The 17,030-nt window shown below is 33.0% G+C and overlaps 1 protein-coding gene across 1 annotated transcript; it reads left to right on the top strand.

The window, feature by feature from the left end:
* Window positions 1–9,826: 9,826 nt before the first annotated feature.
* On the top strand, window positions 9,827–12,527 carry LOC115441956 (acyl-CoA Delta(11) desaturase). The gene is made up of 4 exons (XM_030166892.2): window positions 9,827–9,947; window positions 10,249–10,452; window positions 10,731–11,067; window positions 11,388–12,527. Exons 2-4 carry the CDS (start codon window positions 10,251–10,253, stop codon window positions 11,872–11,874), a joined length of 1,026 nt encoding a protein of 341 aa, XP_030022752.1. The 5' UTR covers window positions 9,827–9,947; window positions 10,249–10,250; the 3' UTR covers window positions 11,875–12,527.
* The last annotated feature ends 4,503 nt before the right edge of the window (window positions 12,528–17,030 follow it).

The raw sequence follows: 17,030 nt of genomic DNA, 5'->3' as shown, positions 1-17,030 counted from the left end.
AGTCGCTGTTATTTTTTAAACATTCGTGTGACAAGACGTCACAGTGTGCTTATACAATTTTGTCTTAGATAAGTGGACAATATTATCTGGAGCGTGTCTGTACCATTTAAGCTTTATAGAAATAAGAAGAAACCCACTGTCTATTTTTACGGCTGTTACACACACACGCACTGAATACACACATCACGCATTTATCCCCAAAGGGGAATATAGAGGCGCAACCAAGGCACCCAGTTTTCGCCAAGTGTGTTCCATTTCAAGATGTGGTAGGGGGTGAGCCTATCGCCATATCTGGCACAAATTGTAGATTACGGGCTGATACTGCGCAAAAAATTACTTTTCCCGACACAGGATTCGAACCCAGGACCTCCGAGCTCTATCCTACCGCTCATATAGTAGTTACGCCACCGATGCAGTACAGCTTTTGTGTTGTACTAGCTTCCGCTCGCAGCTTCGCCCGCGTGGATTTCGGACTTCAAAAATGGAGCCGGTCGCGAACGTCCCTTCACTGCTCTGCTCCTATTAATTGTAGCGTGATGAAAAGTATACTATAACCAGCACAGGAGTATGACAAATAATTGTACCAAGTTTGGTTAAAATCCGTCGAGTAGTTTTTGTTTCTATAACGGTTATACAGACAGACAGACAGACAGACAGACAGACAGACAGACAAAAATTTTACTAATTGCATTTTTGGCAACAGTATCGATCCCTAATCACCCCCTGATAGTTATTTTGGAAATATATTTCATGAACAGAATTGACTTCTCTACAGATTTATTATAAGTATAGATTTATTATAATTATAGAGTATAGATAGATGATTAATATTCACAAGTAGACTGTCTATAATATAAAAAAAAAACTTTCTATAAGAGTTGCCTCGACTTAAAAAATATGAGTAATTCTTTTAATTATAAGTTATTGTATGGGACACCCAACATAAACTTAGTTATATTTATTTTTGGCTTTCGAGTTTAATAATATGCTTTCATTTTTGATACTTTTTTTTATTAAAATATTCACGTTAATTATTGTGTTTACTTTAAGAAATTCTTAGAAATAATTACATTAATTCGTAATATGTATACATGTACGCAATCATTGTAGCAAAGTATCCATATCTTTAAAAATAACAATGGTAAACCCTTAATACAAACTAGTGCTACCTACTTTGCAAAAGATAAAGCCTTTTCTAATTTATTTTACATAAGCGTTTTGATATTTCACGATAGATAGATTCGCATGTGCGCAAATTATTTGTAAGACAATCTTTCCAATGTCCACTCTATAATAATCTTAGAACTCTTTGGTTAAAAATTATTCAACATTTATTAGTTGAGTTACTGTGTAAATTTATTTATTTATATTATACAATAAAAAATTGTAAAGGTGATTCGTTGTAAGTTTTACTGTGCCTTTGTATTATTTCTTGTGATCTACGTAAATGGCGTTAATTATTCCAATATAACTCAAATTTTTCAAATTCAAATTTTTTATTGCTGAATGTAGGTGTAACAAAATGTTTTAATACATTCTACCGGGATAGATACCGGTGTGCAATAACAATTTTACTACACTGTGTACTCAATAAAGTAGTAACTTTTACATTTCTTTTTTTATATAGTATGTAATTCACATTATATTTCTTATATATATATTAAATTGGTAAAATTAAATAATGACAAATTTATTTATGTTCAAGGTATTCCTTAGTGCTATAAAAACACTTTGATAAAAGCCACTTATTAATTTTGTTTTTAAATGATGTCAAGGAATCAGTATTCTTTATGTCAGATGGTAATTTATTATAAATTTTTATTGCCATACAATACATGTTGTTGCTGAGCATTACAGATTTGCATTGGGGATAGTATATAAGGTTTTTATGTCTGGTCTCTCTTTCTAGCACTTGCCCATGACTCTTAAAGTAGCTTGGATTCTGTCTTAAAAAGATACAAATTTCCCTTATATATAAACAGGGCAAGGGAAGCACTTTGTGTTTTTTAAATAATGGTTTGCAGCTTTCTAAGAACCACACTCCACAGACAGCTCGAATACATTTTTTGGACTTTAAAAGCCCTGTTTAAGTCCACTGAATTTCCCCATAGTGATAGACCGTACAACAAGATGGAAGATACAAAGCCATGGTAAGCTGTTAGAGCTGCCTTTTGTGACACTGTTTTTCTAAGTCTTTTAAGAGCATAAACGAATCTATTTAATTTATTACAAACATGATCTATGTGTGCCTTCCAATTTAAGTGTTGATCAATTTTTATTCCCAAGAAAAGGTTAGACTCGACACTTTCCACTACTATTGTTTCATATTTTATATTTAAAGGTACTGGTGCCATCTTATAGTTTTTAAATAGTATTACTTTAGTTTTTTTTTTATATTTATTATTAATTTATTTTGATTTAACCAGTTAACTATATCAGAAATTGCATTATTTATGTCTGTTTCAAAACTATTTCTATCAACACATTTAATTATTAAGGTTGTATCATCTGCAAATAGGAGACATATATGATTAGTAGCATTAGGTAGATTATTTACATATAACAGGAAAAGAAGAGGTCCTAAGATGCTCCCCTGTGGAACACCAGTATTCTTCTCTCGAAACTCTGAGCGATAAAGATTTTTATTGTGTACATTTCTAGACACGCCGACTAAACGAGCTACTTCTGTACATTGCGTTCTCCCAATAGATAACTCTTTACCCAGTTATAGGCGACACCTCTGATTCCATAGTTTTCTATTTTACTCAGCAGCATTTGGTGGTCTATAAGATCAAAAGCTTTACTCAAGTCCAGCATTACCGCTGCTGCAGGCATTTTACTGTCTATACACTCTGTCACTTCTTTTACAAGATTGAAACAAGCTAAGGTTGTTGAACTTCCTCTTCGAAATCCAAATTGGTTGGTGGTTAAAATATTATGTTGATTAACAAAATTAAGAAGCCTATTATACATTGACCTTTCAAATATTTTAGCTAATATTGGGAGAAGTGCGATGGGTCTATAATTATTTAATTCTTTTTCATCACCTGTCTTAAAAATAGGTTTTACGATAGATACTTTAAGCCTATCTGGAAAATTTCCTCAAGGAAGGATAAATTAATCAAATAACTCAGAGGAGTACAAATAAACTCAGCACAGAGCTTAATAATTTTTGTACTAAGCCCGTCGTATCCACATGAACTTGAATTCTTTAGGCTTCTTATAATTTGATAAATTTCTCTAGGGTCTGTAGGTGCCAAAAAAATTGAATAAGAATTGATAAATGATATATATCTGAAGCAATATGGTGGCCTTTGAAGCATTCATTCCCTGAACTATTATTGGTGACATCGATAAAAAAGTCATTAAATAGACCGCAAATTTTATTTGGATCAGCTATTATTTTGTTATTAAATTGTATTTGGTTAATAGTTTTAAGTTTTGTATAGCAATGGTGTTTATTAATATTCGAGTTGATTGTATTCCATGTAGCTTTACAAGTATTATTACTGTTTAGGATGTATTTCATATTATTTTTTCTTGCGCTTTATATATACATTTTTTTAGTAGATTTGAGTATCTTTTATACTTGTTTTTATATATTTCTTTATCCTTCTTAGCAAACAAATATGAAAGAAAAAGTTTTCTTTTAACTAAGCTCGACTTTTTAATGCCTTTTGTTTTCCATCGAGTATTAACATAATTATTATATCTTTTAGACTTTTTGAGAGGAAAACATAAATCATGGAAAAGGATAATTAAATCATGAAGTATATTAAATGCTTGATTTAATGTGGTCTCGTTATAGACCTCGGAAAAATGAAGCTTAGATAAGCAATTCTGGAATTTTTCTACATTATCTTCATTATAATCTCTACTTAAATCTAACCAATATAGTATATTACGCAGATATTCTGAATGCGAAAAATATATTAGTTGCCCCGTTTCATGATCAGAGAGAGCCAATTTACATACTTCACTTTGGACCTCTTTTATGTTACTTGCGATCTGGTCTATGCAAGAGTTTTTCCTTGTTGGAGTATTGATGTGCATGTTTATATTATAATTGTGTAATACTTCTCTAAGTTCACGTGCCTTACTATTTGCTTGTAAAATATCTATATTCCAATCCCCACAAATTATTATATTTTTCTTACAACGATTATTTGTGAGATAAGATAGAAGTTCATTCAATTTGGCAAAAAATGTAGGAATATCACTGTTAGGTGTTCTATATATGCAGATGATAATTATTTTATGTATTGTAATTTCTATTCCACAACATTCAAAATGAAATGAAGACGTGAGTCGACTTAAAATATCTATAGTTTTATATTCTAAGCCTTTCTTTAGTAAAATGCACGTACCCCCTCGCCTTTGTCTTGGTCGACAAAAGGAAGCTACCAATTGATAACCTGGTAATCGAATATTATTTTCGCACCCCTTTTCTACAAAAGTCTCACTAAGACATATAGCATTAATTTTTTTATTAACGCCACAAAGCTCTGTTATTGTTATATCTATTTCATCGATTTTGTTTAAAAGACCTGCTATATTTTGATGTAGTAAGCAGAATATATTTTCGTTATTAATTACGAAAGGGCTCATTGTTAATGGTTTCTACAGACTGTCTGACATTATCGGGTTTGAAATAATATGGAATGGTGCCTCGACGAGGCGTATTGTTAAACTCTTTTTGTGTGTCATTATACCTTGCTTTATTAGCTATTGCATCTGGCTTAGCTTTTGTAAAATAAAAGGGAATAGTTCCCGGCTTTAAGATTTCTTTGGTATTTTTTACTGGTGTATCTTTGGTAATGCTAGTATGTAATTTTTTATTGCTAACTGTGTAATATTTATCGTAATCAATGGTATCAATTTTGTTATTAATTTTTGTATAAATATATTTGTCATTATTATCAAACACGCCCGAACTTAGGTTGACATAAAATACATTAGAGGGAAAGCATCTCAATAATGTCTTAATACTTAAGTTTAGTTTGTTTACATTAAGAAATGAATTATTTAACACGCTAGTTATTAGAATTTTTGGTTTGTCGTGTTTTTTTAGTAGAGCAGACAGCTCAACACCCAGTTTCACAGGATTGGAATCGTTTGAACCTACACATAGAATTAGCCAGTCATCTACGTCGAAATTTTCATGCGTTATTCCGGAACACTGTATTATTTGTTCTGTGGATGCTTCAGGATAACTTCTTCCAGTGACGGTGTACTGTTTTGGATTTTTGTATGAAGATCTTAGATGAATTAGCTTAGAAGCCATATTCCGTGTAGTTTGGTCGCCCACAATAAAGATTCTGTTTTGTTTTGTTTGGTTTGTGGAGTTTAATGCGAGTACACGTGGCTGTAAGTGAATGTGCAGTGTTTTTGCTAGGGGGTCTTTCCCACAGTTTAAAGTAGCAGCTTCCCCCCTCTCTTCTGTGTCATTTTTTATATCATATTTTTCTCTTAAGTTCAATTTTAATGTAGTCTCTCGTTCAGATAAATTATTCTTGGTTTCAATTGTTTTGATAGAGATTTCGTTACAAGATGTTGTATTAATTTCTTCTAAGTTTTTACATTGCTGGTCATTCGTAAGACGGCTAATTAATAGGTTCAGGTTTTTAATTGCGGCTTGAGCTCTTGAAAGTTTAGTCCGTAGAAGGTTTATTTCATCACGAAGTTCTGCGTCTTCTTTCGAATTGCTTGAATTTGATAAGCTCCGCGGTGTATCCTCCAGTAACGTGGTACTGTTGACACTGGCATCATCAGCAAGTAAATTATAATCAAATTGTTCGTCTGGTGAAGTAGGAAGAATATTCTTACGTCGCCGTATTGTTACATTATTCGAAGGCGTTTCATAACTGGTACAAGAAGATGGTGATGATTCTTTTTTGTTAATATTTGGTATGGACTTAGTAGAACATGGCGAGCTTGACATAATTTTGGGTCGTTGGATGCTACTAATGCAAGCTTTGCACCTCCAACTCTTTCTTCTATTCTCCTCCATTATAGAAAATCTAGTGAAGGAAACATTAGCACATGCAAGATCCAGTTTTTGTTTACAACGAGAGCAAATCATAAATTCGCGCCTAAGTATGTTGTTTTGCACCGGTCACATTTGGCTATCCTTTTCAACATTTTTTAATTCTTTTTCTTTTTATTTTCAATATTCACAAAAAAAGAATGAAAAGTAAAAAAATATAATAACAAATAAAAAAAGTAGAATATTTGCTGGTCTCGAACACACGCACTCGTGGCTTGAAGTCGTAACCAATAATTGAAATGCGCTGACTGCTACTACAGCAGGTTGACGAAGTTATGTATTAATTGCCCGTTTTTATTCCAAAATGAATATGACGCTAAAATGACAGTTATTACGGCGTCAATATTTAAAAATTTCACAGTTTTTTAATTCAAAATTAACACAGGTTTAAACACTTTATTTCACAATTGTTTTGTAGTTCTTGGTTTTTCAATTATTTAATGGATAATATATAGTAGTGTAGCGCCTTTTTTATGAAGTTTTTATGAACTTAAGATATGGCAGGGTCACCAAGTATTAATTCGGTAATAGCTTTTGATGCATTTAAACCAGATAGTCACCAACACTTCACCACTTGAGTCACTCTACTATAAGTCAATTTATCATGTTTTATCACTTGTAAATGCTGTAAGTAATTTTATAGATAATTTATTTTACGCGGTCGATGTTCACTTTGCAAGTGCCGCCATCTATCATGAGGTAGGTATAAGTTTATTATCATATATTTTGTAAGTCCGAATAAGCAGACAAGCAGATAGGTCACCTAATGATAATTATTTACCACCACCTTTAAACACAATGTCAAAAGAATTTTGAGTGTGACTGTTAAGAAGGAGCTTCTGGTGTCTTTATTGGTAATCTGAGTATACAAAATACAGCAGCAATTCCGCTATTTCAAATAGTTTTCTGTGAACCACTTGTCCACATTGGGCGGGCTGGGACCCGTTCCAGCAGCCGTAGTCATTTACATTAGAATATTCCCATATATTATTATATACAGGGTTATTTAAAAAACATCATGAACCTCGCAGATTTAGATAGCTAAGGGGCCGTTCAAGTATTACGTAACGCAATTTTTGAAGATTTTTGAGAAACGATTTTAACGAAGGTAAACAAACCCGTGCGGAGCTTAGGGTTGTAAGCTGATTGGCGGGGCCGGTGGTTGACCTATTGATATAGCCGTCAGTCGTCGACTTTGATGCGCGCACGCTATAGTCCTTCTGTCATATGTGCCACGATCTTTCGTCGCCTTATCGAATATGGATCGATGTACTACCTACGGATATAACATTAAACAATAAAAGTGAATAATATCTTTCTACCAATATTTGATATTGAAAAACATTAAAGAACAATTTCGTTAAACGTTTTGATGTTGTTTATAACCTAACCTAACCTAACCTAAACTACTTACCTACATACGATTTATTTCTTGTAAATTGTTTAATGTAGCTAGTCCAGAGTCCTAAACCTGGTAAAGAATGTCTCTTATCCCCTCTGCCCATTGTAATTGCAGGTAAAAGAGTTGCACCCACGTTTATGATCCTTAAACCGTGAGAAGGAATCATGAAAAATTCATTGAACTTAATTTAAACATAAAAATATGCCAAATGTTTAACTCATAGCTTTCTTGCGGTCATTTTCGGTTGGTTAATAAACTAATTAACCTTAGGAATGATGAGACATCAAAAAAGAATTGTAATGTAATGGCAATGGAAGTAGGTAGCCCCCATGAGGGACAGCGTTTTTTAATGAATATGTAAGTGGTGAGTCTGGAGAATTTTTTGATCTACCTTAAAACCACAAAGTCACCGGTTTAGATTTTTAGTTTAAAGTAGAAAATTTAAGTCATAATTCAAAGAACGTAAATTTTTCATTTTACACCAAAATTTACATAATTTTCATTAAAGTTACGAAGCTGATAATTTTTTGCAAAAAAGTACAACTAATGAAAATTTTGTGGCAATAAAAAAATCTCGAAGAAGTCTTCTACTTTAAAAAACAAAGTCAATTTTTCAAATCGAAAATTCCCAAAAATTCAGAAAAATATTCATAACTCGAAAACTATGAAAAATCGCGGAACATATATGGAGGTGATTCGGATACCCAAAGGGGGCTCCATATCTGGATCTCCGCTGAACACTATGTTTTGGGACACCCTGTATAACACTGAGTTATGTCTAAACTCATACATCAAACATTGTGGTTTATGATGTTATCTATCTATTCCTGTGAAGTTGCTGGAGTTTTTCAAATAACCCTGTAAGTATATTTTGGTTTTCTATTAGCGTTAACAACGATTGTTGAAAGAGAATTTGGCTTCGGCCTCTGCTGCAGTAACTGTCTAGAGATTGATTCTACTATTTATACTATGTATAATGACTTCATGTACTTAATTATACGTGAAAGTAGAAGTGTATTGATAAAAATACGAAAGAATAAGATGGTATAATATTTATTATAAATAACTATAAGATATATTAATAATAATAATATTATAATATCAGCCCTGTATTATATATACGGGCCTCCTCTACTACTGAGAGGGATTAGGCCTTAGTCTTCCACGCTGGCCTAGTGCGGATTGGTAGGACTTCACACACTTTCGAAATTCCTATTGAGAACGTCTCAGATGTGCAGGTTTCCTCACGATGTTTTCCTTCACTGTTAAAGCGAACGATAAATTCACAAAGAATACACACATGATTTTAGAAAAGTCAGAGGTGTGTGCCCTTGGGATTTGATCCTGCGGACATTCGTCTTGGCAGTCCGTTCAAAACCCAACTAGGCTATCACCGCTTGTATATAATATATATAAAAATAACCACCACCAAAGTAGCCGAACAAATTCAAAACTTTTATGGCCGACTGTACGTTTCTATTGTCATTTTACATTTACTAGTGGTCGTTCCAGTGGTTGGAATTCGATTGTTGAATTTAATATTATGATAATTGTCACACATCTTAATACACATTTTTATTCTGCACTCCTCTCACTCTGTTTTCCTCGCGTATTCATTTGTAGATTACATTATCTGAAAAAAAAGTGTAATTCTACTGCAAGATTCACCGGATAAGGAAAAACTTCATTTCAATTAGTCGATATTATGTCTAATAGATATAAGGTTGGAATAAAATTGCGGCTGTCGTAAAAACCGTATTTTCATCCTCACCATGTTACCAAGTCGATTTGATATATATCTGTAAGTAAGTATGAGGGACTTAGAAAGCAATTTTTATATATGTATTTTTGCAATAATTGTATTTAATTTATATAAATGTATAGTATTTGTATGTATGTATAGTATTTATTTTTCTCTTTAAGTAATTAATTATATCCTTCGGACACCTTATGCTGCCCCTTATTATTCCGTTTTCTCTTATATCCATCCCATGGTTGTCTGTAAGAGATTGCCTTTGTGCGATAAGACCGCCATTTGTACTTTTTTCTCCTTTCTTGTTATATTATTTTTATCTCTGTTGTACAATAAATAAATAAAATAAATAAATAAAAGGCGGATGTCGTAAAATCATTGTTGCTAAATACTCAGCAGCCGTACCTATGTGACATCTGTGTCTAGTGAAACATATGTACGTATGTTCTAATTATTGCATTCATGAATCAGACATTTAGCTTCCGACATTTGTCTATCAGACATAAATGTCTACTTTCTTAGTATTACCTCTTGCACTTCAATAGGTACTTTTTTTGTCATATAGAAACTATTACTACGCAATTGTATCGGATGGTATATATACTGTGACTGCGGTATGCTTTGCAGTTGTTTGTACCATGGCCTGTGGTGGACAGCGTTAGGAATAAACATATTGTATTTAACACGAATTTATCTACACTCAATCACCATTTCAGTGTATACTATAGAATAATTGGATACAATAAGTAAGTAGTAAGATAAATATTGTTGTTCATTATTATTAAAAATACACAAATACATACTTCAAGACCTGCGGGATCCAACAAATCTTCAAGACCTATAGACAAATAATAGTACTGCGGGATCAATAATTTAGATTTTGAGGATCATTAAATATAGTAAAGAGAGAGATTGTTGAGCATGCAGTCTGTCAACATTATTTCTATCATTCTAGGCATTTAACCAAACATCGTCATCGTCATGGCATCTACTAGTTCCTAATTCTCGACTACTGTTGTGGAAGTAATAATATGTTTTTTATTACAGAAATGGCACCGAATTTTGGCAATGAAGTGTCATCACCTATCGTTGCAGAAGAGAGTTACGAAAAGCTGATACCACCACAAGCCGCACCAAGGAAGTACAAGTATTTGTACGCCAATATGATATATTTTACATATTGGCACATAGCCGGACTTTATGGTATTTACCTGGCTATCACTACAGCAAAATGGGCAACCATTATTTTAGGTATAAAAACCTAAATTAACTTTGGCGTCGCGTATATATAGTCAAACACATCAGTAGCTAATCAAATTGAAAATTTCAAATCGCCTATACACTTTTGTGTTCTTATCAATTCTTTATTTTATTTACAAAAGTAATGTAAAAGGGTTTTACTGCATATTACACGAAGAAAAAATGTTTTAGTTAAACTAAACGCGCATCGGCGGTTTCAAGTTTTTGGTCTTAACCCTTTTTGACGGAATTGTGGCTTCAATTAGAAGTGACGCTTGTTTTTGTTTCAGCTTATTTATTATTCGTAGCGGGAGAAATTGGCATTACAGCTGGAGCCCACAGACTGTGGGCTCACAAGAGTTACAAAGCGAAACTACCTTTACAAATCCTCCTGATGCTGTTCAACTCAACAGCTTTTCAAAATTCGGTTATCACTTGGGTGAAGGACCACCGAATGCATCACAAATACAGTGACACAGACGCCGATCCTCATAACGCTACTAGGGGTTTTTTCTATTCCCATGTAGGTTGGTTGATGGTAAAGAGACACCCTGAGGCTATTAAGCGAGGAAAATCTCTGGACATGTCTGACATCTACAATAACCCAGTTTTGAAGTTCCAGAAAAAGTGAGTGCGATACAACTCTTAACACTTACTATATGTATAGTAAACCTTTGGAATTATCGGATACATCTTTAAAAGATATGAAATTCAAAAACGTAACATATTTTTACCCAATGTAACTTGAATGGATTATAAAATTATGTAGCCATTATAACATGGTCCGTGGTTCTTTGCGTTTTGAAACTCTTATTAATTATCTTACAATTAACCGACAGTTTAATGTCTCTATGCAAGTGATTTACGGTTTTTTGTAAGTAACGTGTCCATAAATAATATATACTACCAATTACAAGGCCTTAAAATATAAATCAATATTTTTTCAGATACGCCATTCCGTTGATTACTACTGTCGCCTTTGTGCTCCCAACAATAATTCCAATGTATTTTTGGGACGAAAGTTTTAATGTTGCATGGCATATGACCATGCTGAGATATATCATCAATCTGAACACTATATTTCTAGTCAACAGCGTTGCTCATATGTGGGGGTATAAACCTTATGACAAGAACATAGCTCCAACACAGAATTATATAGCAACATTCGCCACATTAGGCGAAGGTTTCCACAACTACCATCACGCATTTCCTTGGGATTATCGTGCCTCGGAACTTGGAAACAATTATCTTAACTTAACGACCAAGTTCATAGATTTCTTCGCCTGGATTGGCTGGGCTTATGATTTGAAAACGGTTCCTGAAGATCTGCTTCAGAAAAGGATGGAGAGAACTGGTGACGGTACCAATCTTTGGGGGAGGGGTGATAAGAACATGAAAAAAGATTATGTGAAATCTACAGATGTCCATGAATGAATCATGTCATGTCAAGAATGAATAACCCATAATAATTAATGTTACAGATATTATACTAACAAAGGTACAAAAATGTAGAGAAATAGTGTTTGGGTAAGGCAAGACTATATTGTCAGAGTAATAATTAGAAAAGATACTTCTCCCAGTAAACGTACAATATATGTATGCGGTTTTTTATGATAGCTTTCCTATTTAGTGGTAAGGTGCAAATTAATTGGACTTTGCGACCTAACTGACCGAAATAGAAGAAAAATGTTTTTGCTGATATTTATATGATAATAATATCGAATTGAATTTTTATTCATTTAATCGCTATTTTTTTTTATATTCTTCTTCTTCTTTTATATTATTGCTGCCACCGTTTATGTGTCGATGATTTTGCCAATGTTGAGTAATAATCTCAGGTAATAATTGCAGTTTCCGTAATATACATATATTGTAATTTTCTTTGTACAGCAGATACAAAACAAAAAGAAACTAAAACTTTTTAAATATTGAAGACTCTTGAGAGATGAAACCTTGCTAAAATACTTCTGTCACAGTATGTCAGTTTTGATATAATGTGAAAATAATGTTATAGATTATTCCATATTTATGAGTTGAGTTATTTTGTAAATTTATTTATTTATATTATACAATAAAAAATTGTAAAGGTGATTCGTTGTAAGTTTTACTGTGCCTTTGTATTATTTCTTGTGATCTACGTAAATGGCGTTAATTATTCCAATATAACTCATGAGGTAGGTATAAGTTTATTATCTTACATTTTGTAAGTCGGAATAAGCAAACAAGCAGATAGGTCACCTGATGGTAATTATTTACTGCTGCCTATAAAGACAGTGTCAGAAGACTTTTGAGTGTGATACCGACTTTAAGGAGAAGGGAAGAGGTTTGAAGATTCGGGGCTTCCCGTCTCTTTAATGATTATTTGATCGCACAAAATACAACAACGAAGCCGCCATTTCAAATAGTTTACTATCAACCACTGGTGGTACTACACAGGGTGGGCTGAGACCTATTTCAGGAGCTGTAGTCAAGATATCTTCTAAAATCGTTAACCGCTAACGATTTGTATGAGAATGAAATATCCTAGCGATAGACTTATTATAAGTATACGTAATTCTCTTCTTATATATAATTTGTATGGTTTTCTTTGACGACGAATCGTTAACGAGTGTAAAAATCGGTCTCGGCTACGGCCTCTGCTACTATAACTGACTAGAGAATGACTGTTATTTATACTGTATTGGTGCCATGTATTTTATACGTGGTATAAATACATTGTAAATCACTAAGCATTAGTTTCTGCCTTTGATATTATACAAAAGCTGTTCAGCGAAAAGGTTCTTTAACCATGGGTCGACCAGCAGCCTTTTATATCAATTTCAGTTATGAAAGAATACTTATATCTAAGCTGTATTAGATTTTACTGCGGCGTTAACATATGAAAATTTATAGTAATTAATTTAAATCAATTAATCTATTTTGTATTTTATTTCAGCTCACTAGCAATAATTATGACAGAGAAGTAAAACTTGGAGAACTAAAACATTATGTAAGGTTTTAAATATTATTACATATTATTCCTTTCGGATAACTTTTTTAATTTTTGAATTACGAAACATACAGATGTTACTCTAACTCTAACTATGATACTCCTGATGTAAATTAACATTTATAAACCCTGTTTTAGTGTGGAAAATATAAGGTAAATAATTCTCCTTAGGGTAAGTATTTATAGAATTGCCTGGATCCAAATAAACTCGTGTAAACAGCGCCTGTCTTAGATCTACATGGGCTGGAGAATGACGTGAAGAATAGGTTACTTCCTAGTACTATCAAAATACTTTCACAAATTATAGGTTCACTATTTGTAGCCTAACTTCTTTGTCTCCTTTAGACGAAGATACAAGATGCACTTTCTATATTCATACATTCGTCTTTCTAAGGTGGTAGCTCAAGGTCCATTTTCATACATTTTGTTTCGGCTTTAATCTGGGTAACTAAACAAGTATTGGCAAGTAAAGAATTTAAATTCACGTCTAGTTAGTGATTAGTTCTCGCAGTTGAAGAAAAATGTAAAATAATTAATAATCATGGATATTTCTGCCTTTAAAATTTCGTCATATTAAATTTTAAAGGCCGAAATATCCATGATTAATATTTTACATTTTCTTTCAACTGCGAGAACTAATCACTAACTAACTTAAATTTACTACTAGTTGATTACAATGAAACCTTGAGCTACCACCTTAATGTTGTATTTGGCACAGGTGTTAATATTCAAGCTATATGACAAATGGAAACTGCGGTACAAGGCTTTTTGCGCCGGCAGTATCATAACGGAAAGCAGAGTTTTAACATCCGCCAATTGTTTTTTAACTAATAGGAAAAGGTAATTTTAGTTTTTTTTCTTAAACAGTAAAATTAATGTTGTGCTAAATAATGTGCCATATAAAGGGGAAAGAAACTAACTTTCCCTGTCAATCAAACCAATGACCTACAGAAAGGTCAATGCACTACAGCTTGAAAAATTTGCTTTTTAATTAACCTCTAAACTTAGTAGTTAACTCTAAAATGTATTTTATTTAAATCAAATATTTTTAATAGAAGATTTTTAAAGGAAGACAGGAATTTATATTTTTATATTTAATTATATCAGATTCACCACAGTATAAAACTTTCATTGAAAAATTTTATGATTTTTTATTTTAACAATTTAAGTAGGCTTACCGTTGGGTAATACCGGATCCCAGGTTATTCAATTGTTACAAGATTATCTCAAACTCGAAAAACTTTCCAGTACAGACAACATAGCCTATAGTGCTATTTTTAGTGCAATTTTAAACACAATTGTTTGCCACTATTAATTTTGGTTAGAATTTAGCAGTGATCCTGAAACAACGGAATTACCCCATTGTTTCGGTATTACCCCAACGATCCTAACCATAAATATGTTATATTTTTCTAAATTTGCAGGCACAAGCATGACTTGCGCTACATTAGGGCCGTCGCAGGTATTATCCACACGTTTGCGCAAGAACCACTTAACCCTAACGTTCAACAATGGAGATCAATAGACCGTCTGTACTCGCAAAAGTTCTACAGGTTTCCCGCTTTCGATTTGGCCATTTTGGTATTTTTTATTTTAATTTTACATTTTGTGCATTCTTTTTTCACCACGGGGACATCTGGAGGACTTTCGTTTCCGAAGCCATGACACAATCAATAGTTGAACCAGGGGTGTTGATTATATAAATTTTAATGTCCTATTAATGCCTAACATAACTAAAAATTATGCATATCAATACAATTTTGGTAATTTGAGGAATTATTGTAGCAACTATTTAATGTGAAAAAAATATCAAAATAACTACATACTAAAATATTTGGTAAATGTCTACCAGTGGACTGTTGCTTAACTCAATTTTCATGTGTGCAAACCCGCGAGAAAGATATTAATTTGACTAGCATTATAAATGCGATAGTCAGTCCCGATGTTTGAATGTTTGTTAGAAATAGAATCAAAAGCTGCCTAACTGGTTTAAATGAAATTTGGGATACATGTAGACATATTTGGTCACTTATTATCTAAGAAAAGTACACTGTACAAATTATTCAGGCAATGGATTCACACAGGTGAAAAAACGAGCAGCACGTAACCTTATCTTACCGATTGCGAATTTTGTGGAAATATTTTGATGTCCAGATCATGGTCAGAAGGAAACTTTGCAACTCATCGACGGATTTGAATGAAGTTTGGAATACGAATGTACTATATCCAGGGTTTACATAAAGGCTACTTTTATTCCGATACTCACCGTGGGAAATATTTGTTTTTTTAAACAAATGGTGCTGGTGTCCTACATGTGGCGAAGTAGATCGCTACATTGATTTGGGATTTTTTTTGTTATATAGCTATTTCACACGTCTGAAGTTAGTAACATAAATCCATTAATAAATTTAATTCTAACTTTAGAATTTTTTCAGCAAACAAATCGACCATTTATATTCACCCAATTTGTGAATAAAATTAAATACGCTTCATTGAATCAAGATTTTGATGGGACGTGTTTATCTACCGCAGTCAGACCAATCAGGGTAAATACATTTTTCATATATTTACATGGGGATAGTAAATTACTGGTTTACATTCCTTTTTCACATTTTGTGGTTTGTGCCCTGGATAGCATTAGTAAGCCTTTTCTTCTCTTAGTTTTTGTTTTTTATTGTCTCTGTTATATATTCTTTTAAATCGATATTTTTTCGTAACAAATATATAGCCATTACATCGGCAAGAACTCAAGTTGGTGAGATAAACCTATAATTGTTTGTTTATAGAGTTGGGCCATCAACAAATATGTATTTGTCGAAGAGGTGAAGTTGATAAGTCGTCGTCCGTGCGAGCTACGATTGCTAAGAAGCTGTCACCTTTACCTCTGCACCTCTAATGATCCTTATCACTGGCATCCTAACCCGGTTAGTCGTATGACGTCACATACCTAGATTTTTTTGTTTTTATTTTTTGTGAATAAAGGAGACGAGCGTGCAGATCGCCTGATGGTAAGCGATACGACCGCCTATAAACAGTAGAAACACCATCCAACACCTTGAAATACAAAGTATTGTTTAGTATTCTACTGCGCTCGCCATCCTGAGATTCTCAAGAGGATTCTCACATATGACAGGCCTACCGCCAGTAAATAATCCTGGATTTTTTTATAATTATCGAAGTTTTAATAGCCCATATGTTAACCTAAGTGTCGCTTGCCACAGTAATTAAACTTCCAACGAAATTATTAGACAACGTCCAGCTGTTTTACCTGATGAACCGATGAAGTAAAAGAATATAGATTAGTAAGAATATATTTAATTAAATAATTTCTGTGTATCTCCAGGAAATGCCAATTGTAAAACCTGTTAAGTCTTTATTACCCGCATGTCTTATCGAAAGCAAAAGTAATTATTTTGGAGTGCAACTGGGTTCATACTAACGTAATCACTAAAGAGGCATTACGATGCATATTACAAAAAACAAGCTACGCATTTACTTTTCACTGTTGTATAATAACCGCACCCACGTTTTACGGCAGCGGTAAAATTATATTGTTTTTTTTTCAGGAGATACAAGGCAGTGGCCTGATTTGTTATGAAAC

This window comes from Manduca sexta, chromosome 19, assembly GCF_014839805.1.
Source record: "Manduca sexta isolate Smith_Timp_Sample1 chromosome 19, JHU_Msex_v1.0, whole genome shotgun sequence".
NCBI classification, from domain to species: Eukaryota; Metazoa; Arthropoda; class Insecta; order Lepidoptera; family Sphingidae; genus Manduca; species Manduca sexta.
The sequence above is the reverse complement of the archived record's forward strand: the minus strand, read 5'-3'. Positions and strand labels throughout refer to the sequence as shown.

Bases quoted from the DNA above. Each gene is read 5' to 3' on its own strand.
- LOC115441956 (XM_030166892.2), top strand. From the start codon at position 10,251: ATGGCACCGAATTTTGGCAATGAAGTGTCATCACCTATCGTTGCAGAA. The intron at 10,453-10,730 runs GTATAAAAACCT...TTTTTGTTTCAG, and splicing joins ATGGGCAACCATTATTTTAG to CTTATTTATTATTCGTAGCG. The intron at 11,068-11,387 runs GTGAGTGCGATA...ATATTTTTTCAG, and splicing joins GTTTTGAAGTTCCAGAAAAA to ATACGCCATTCCGTTGATTA.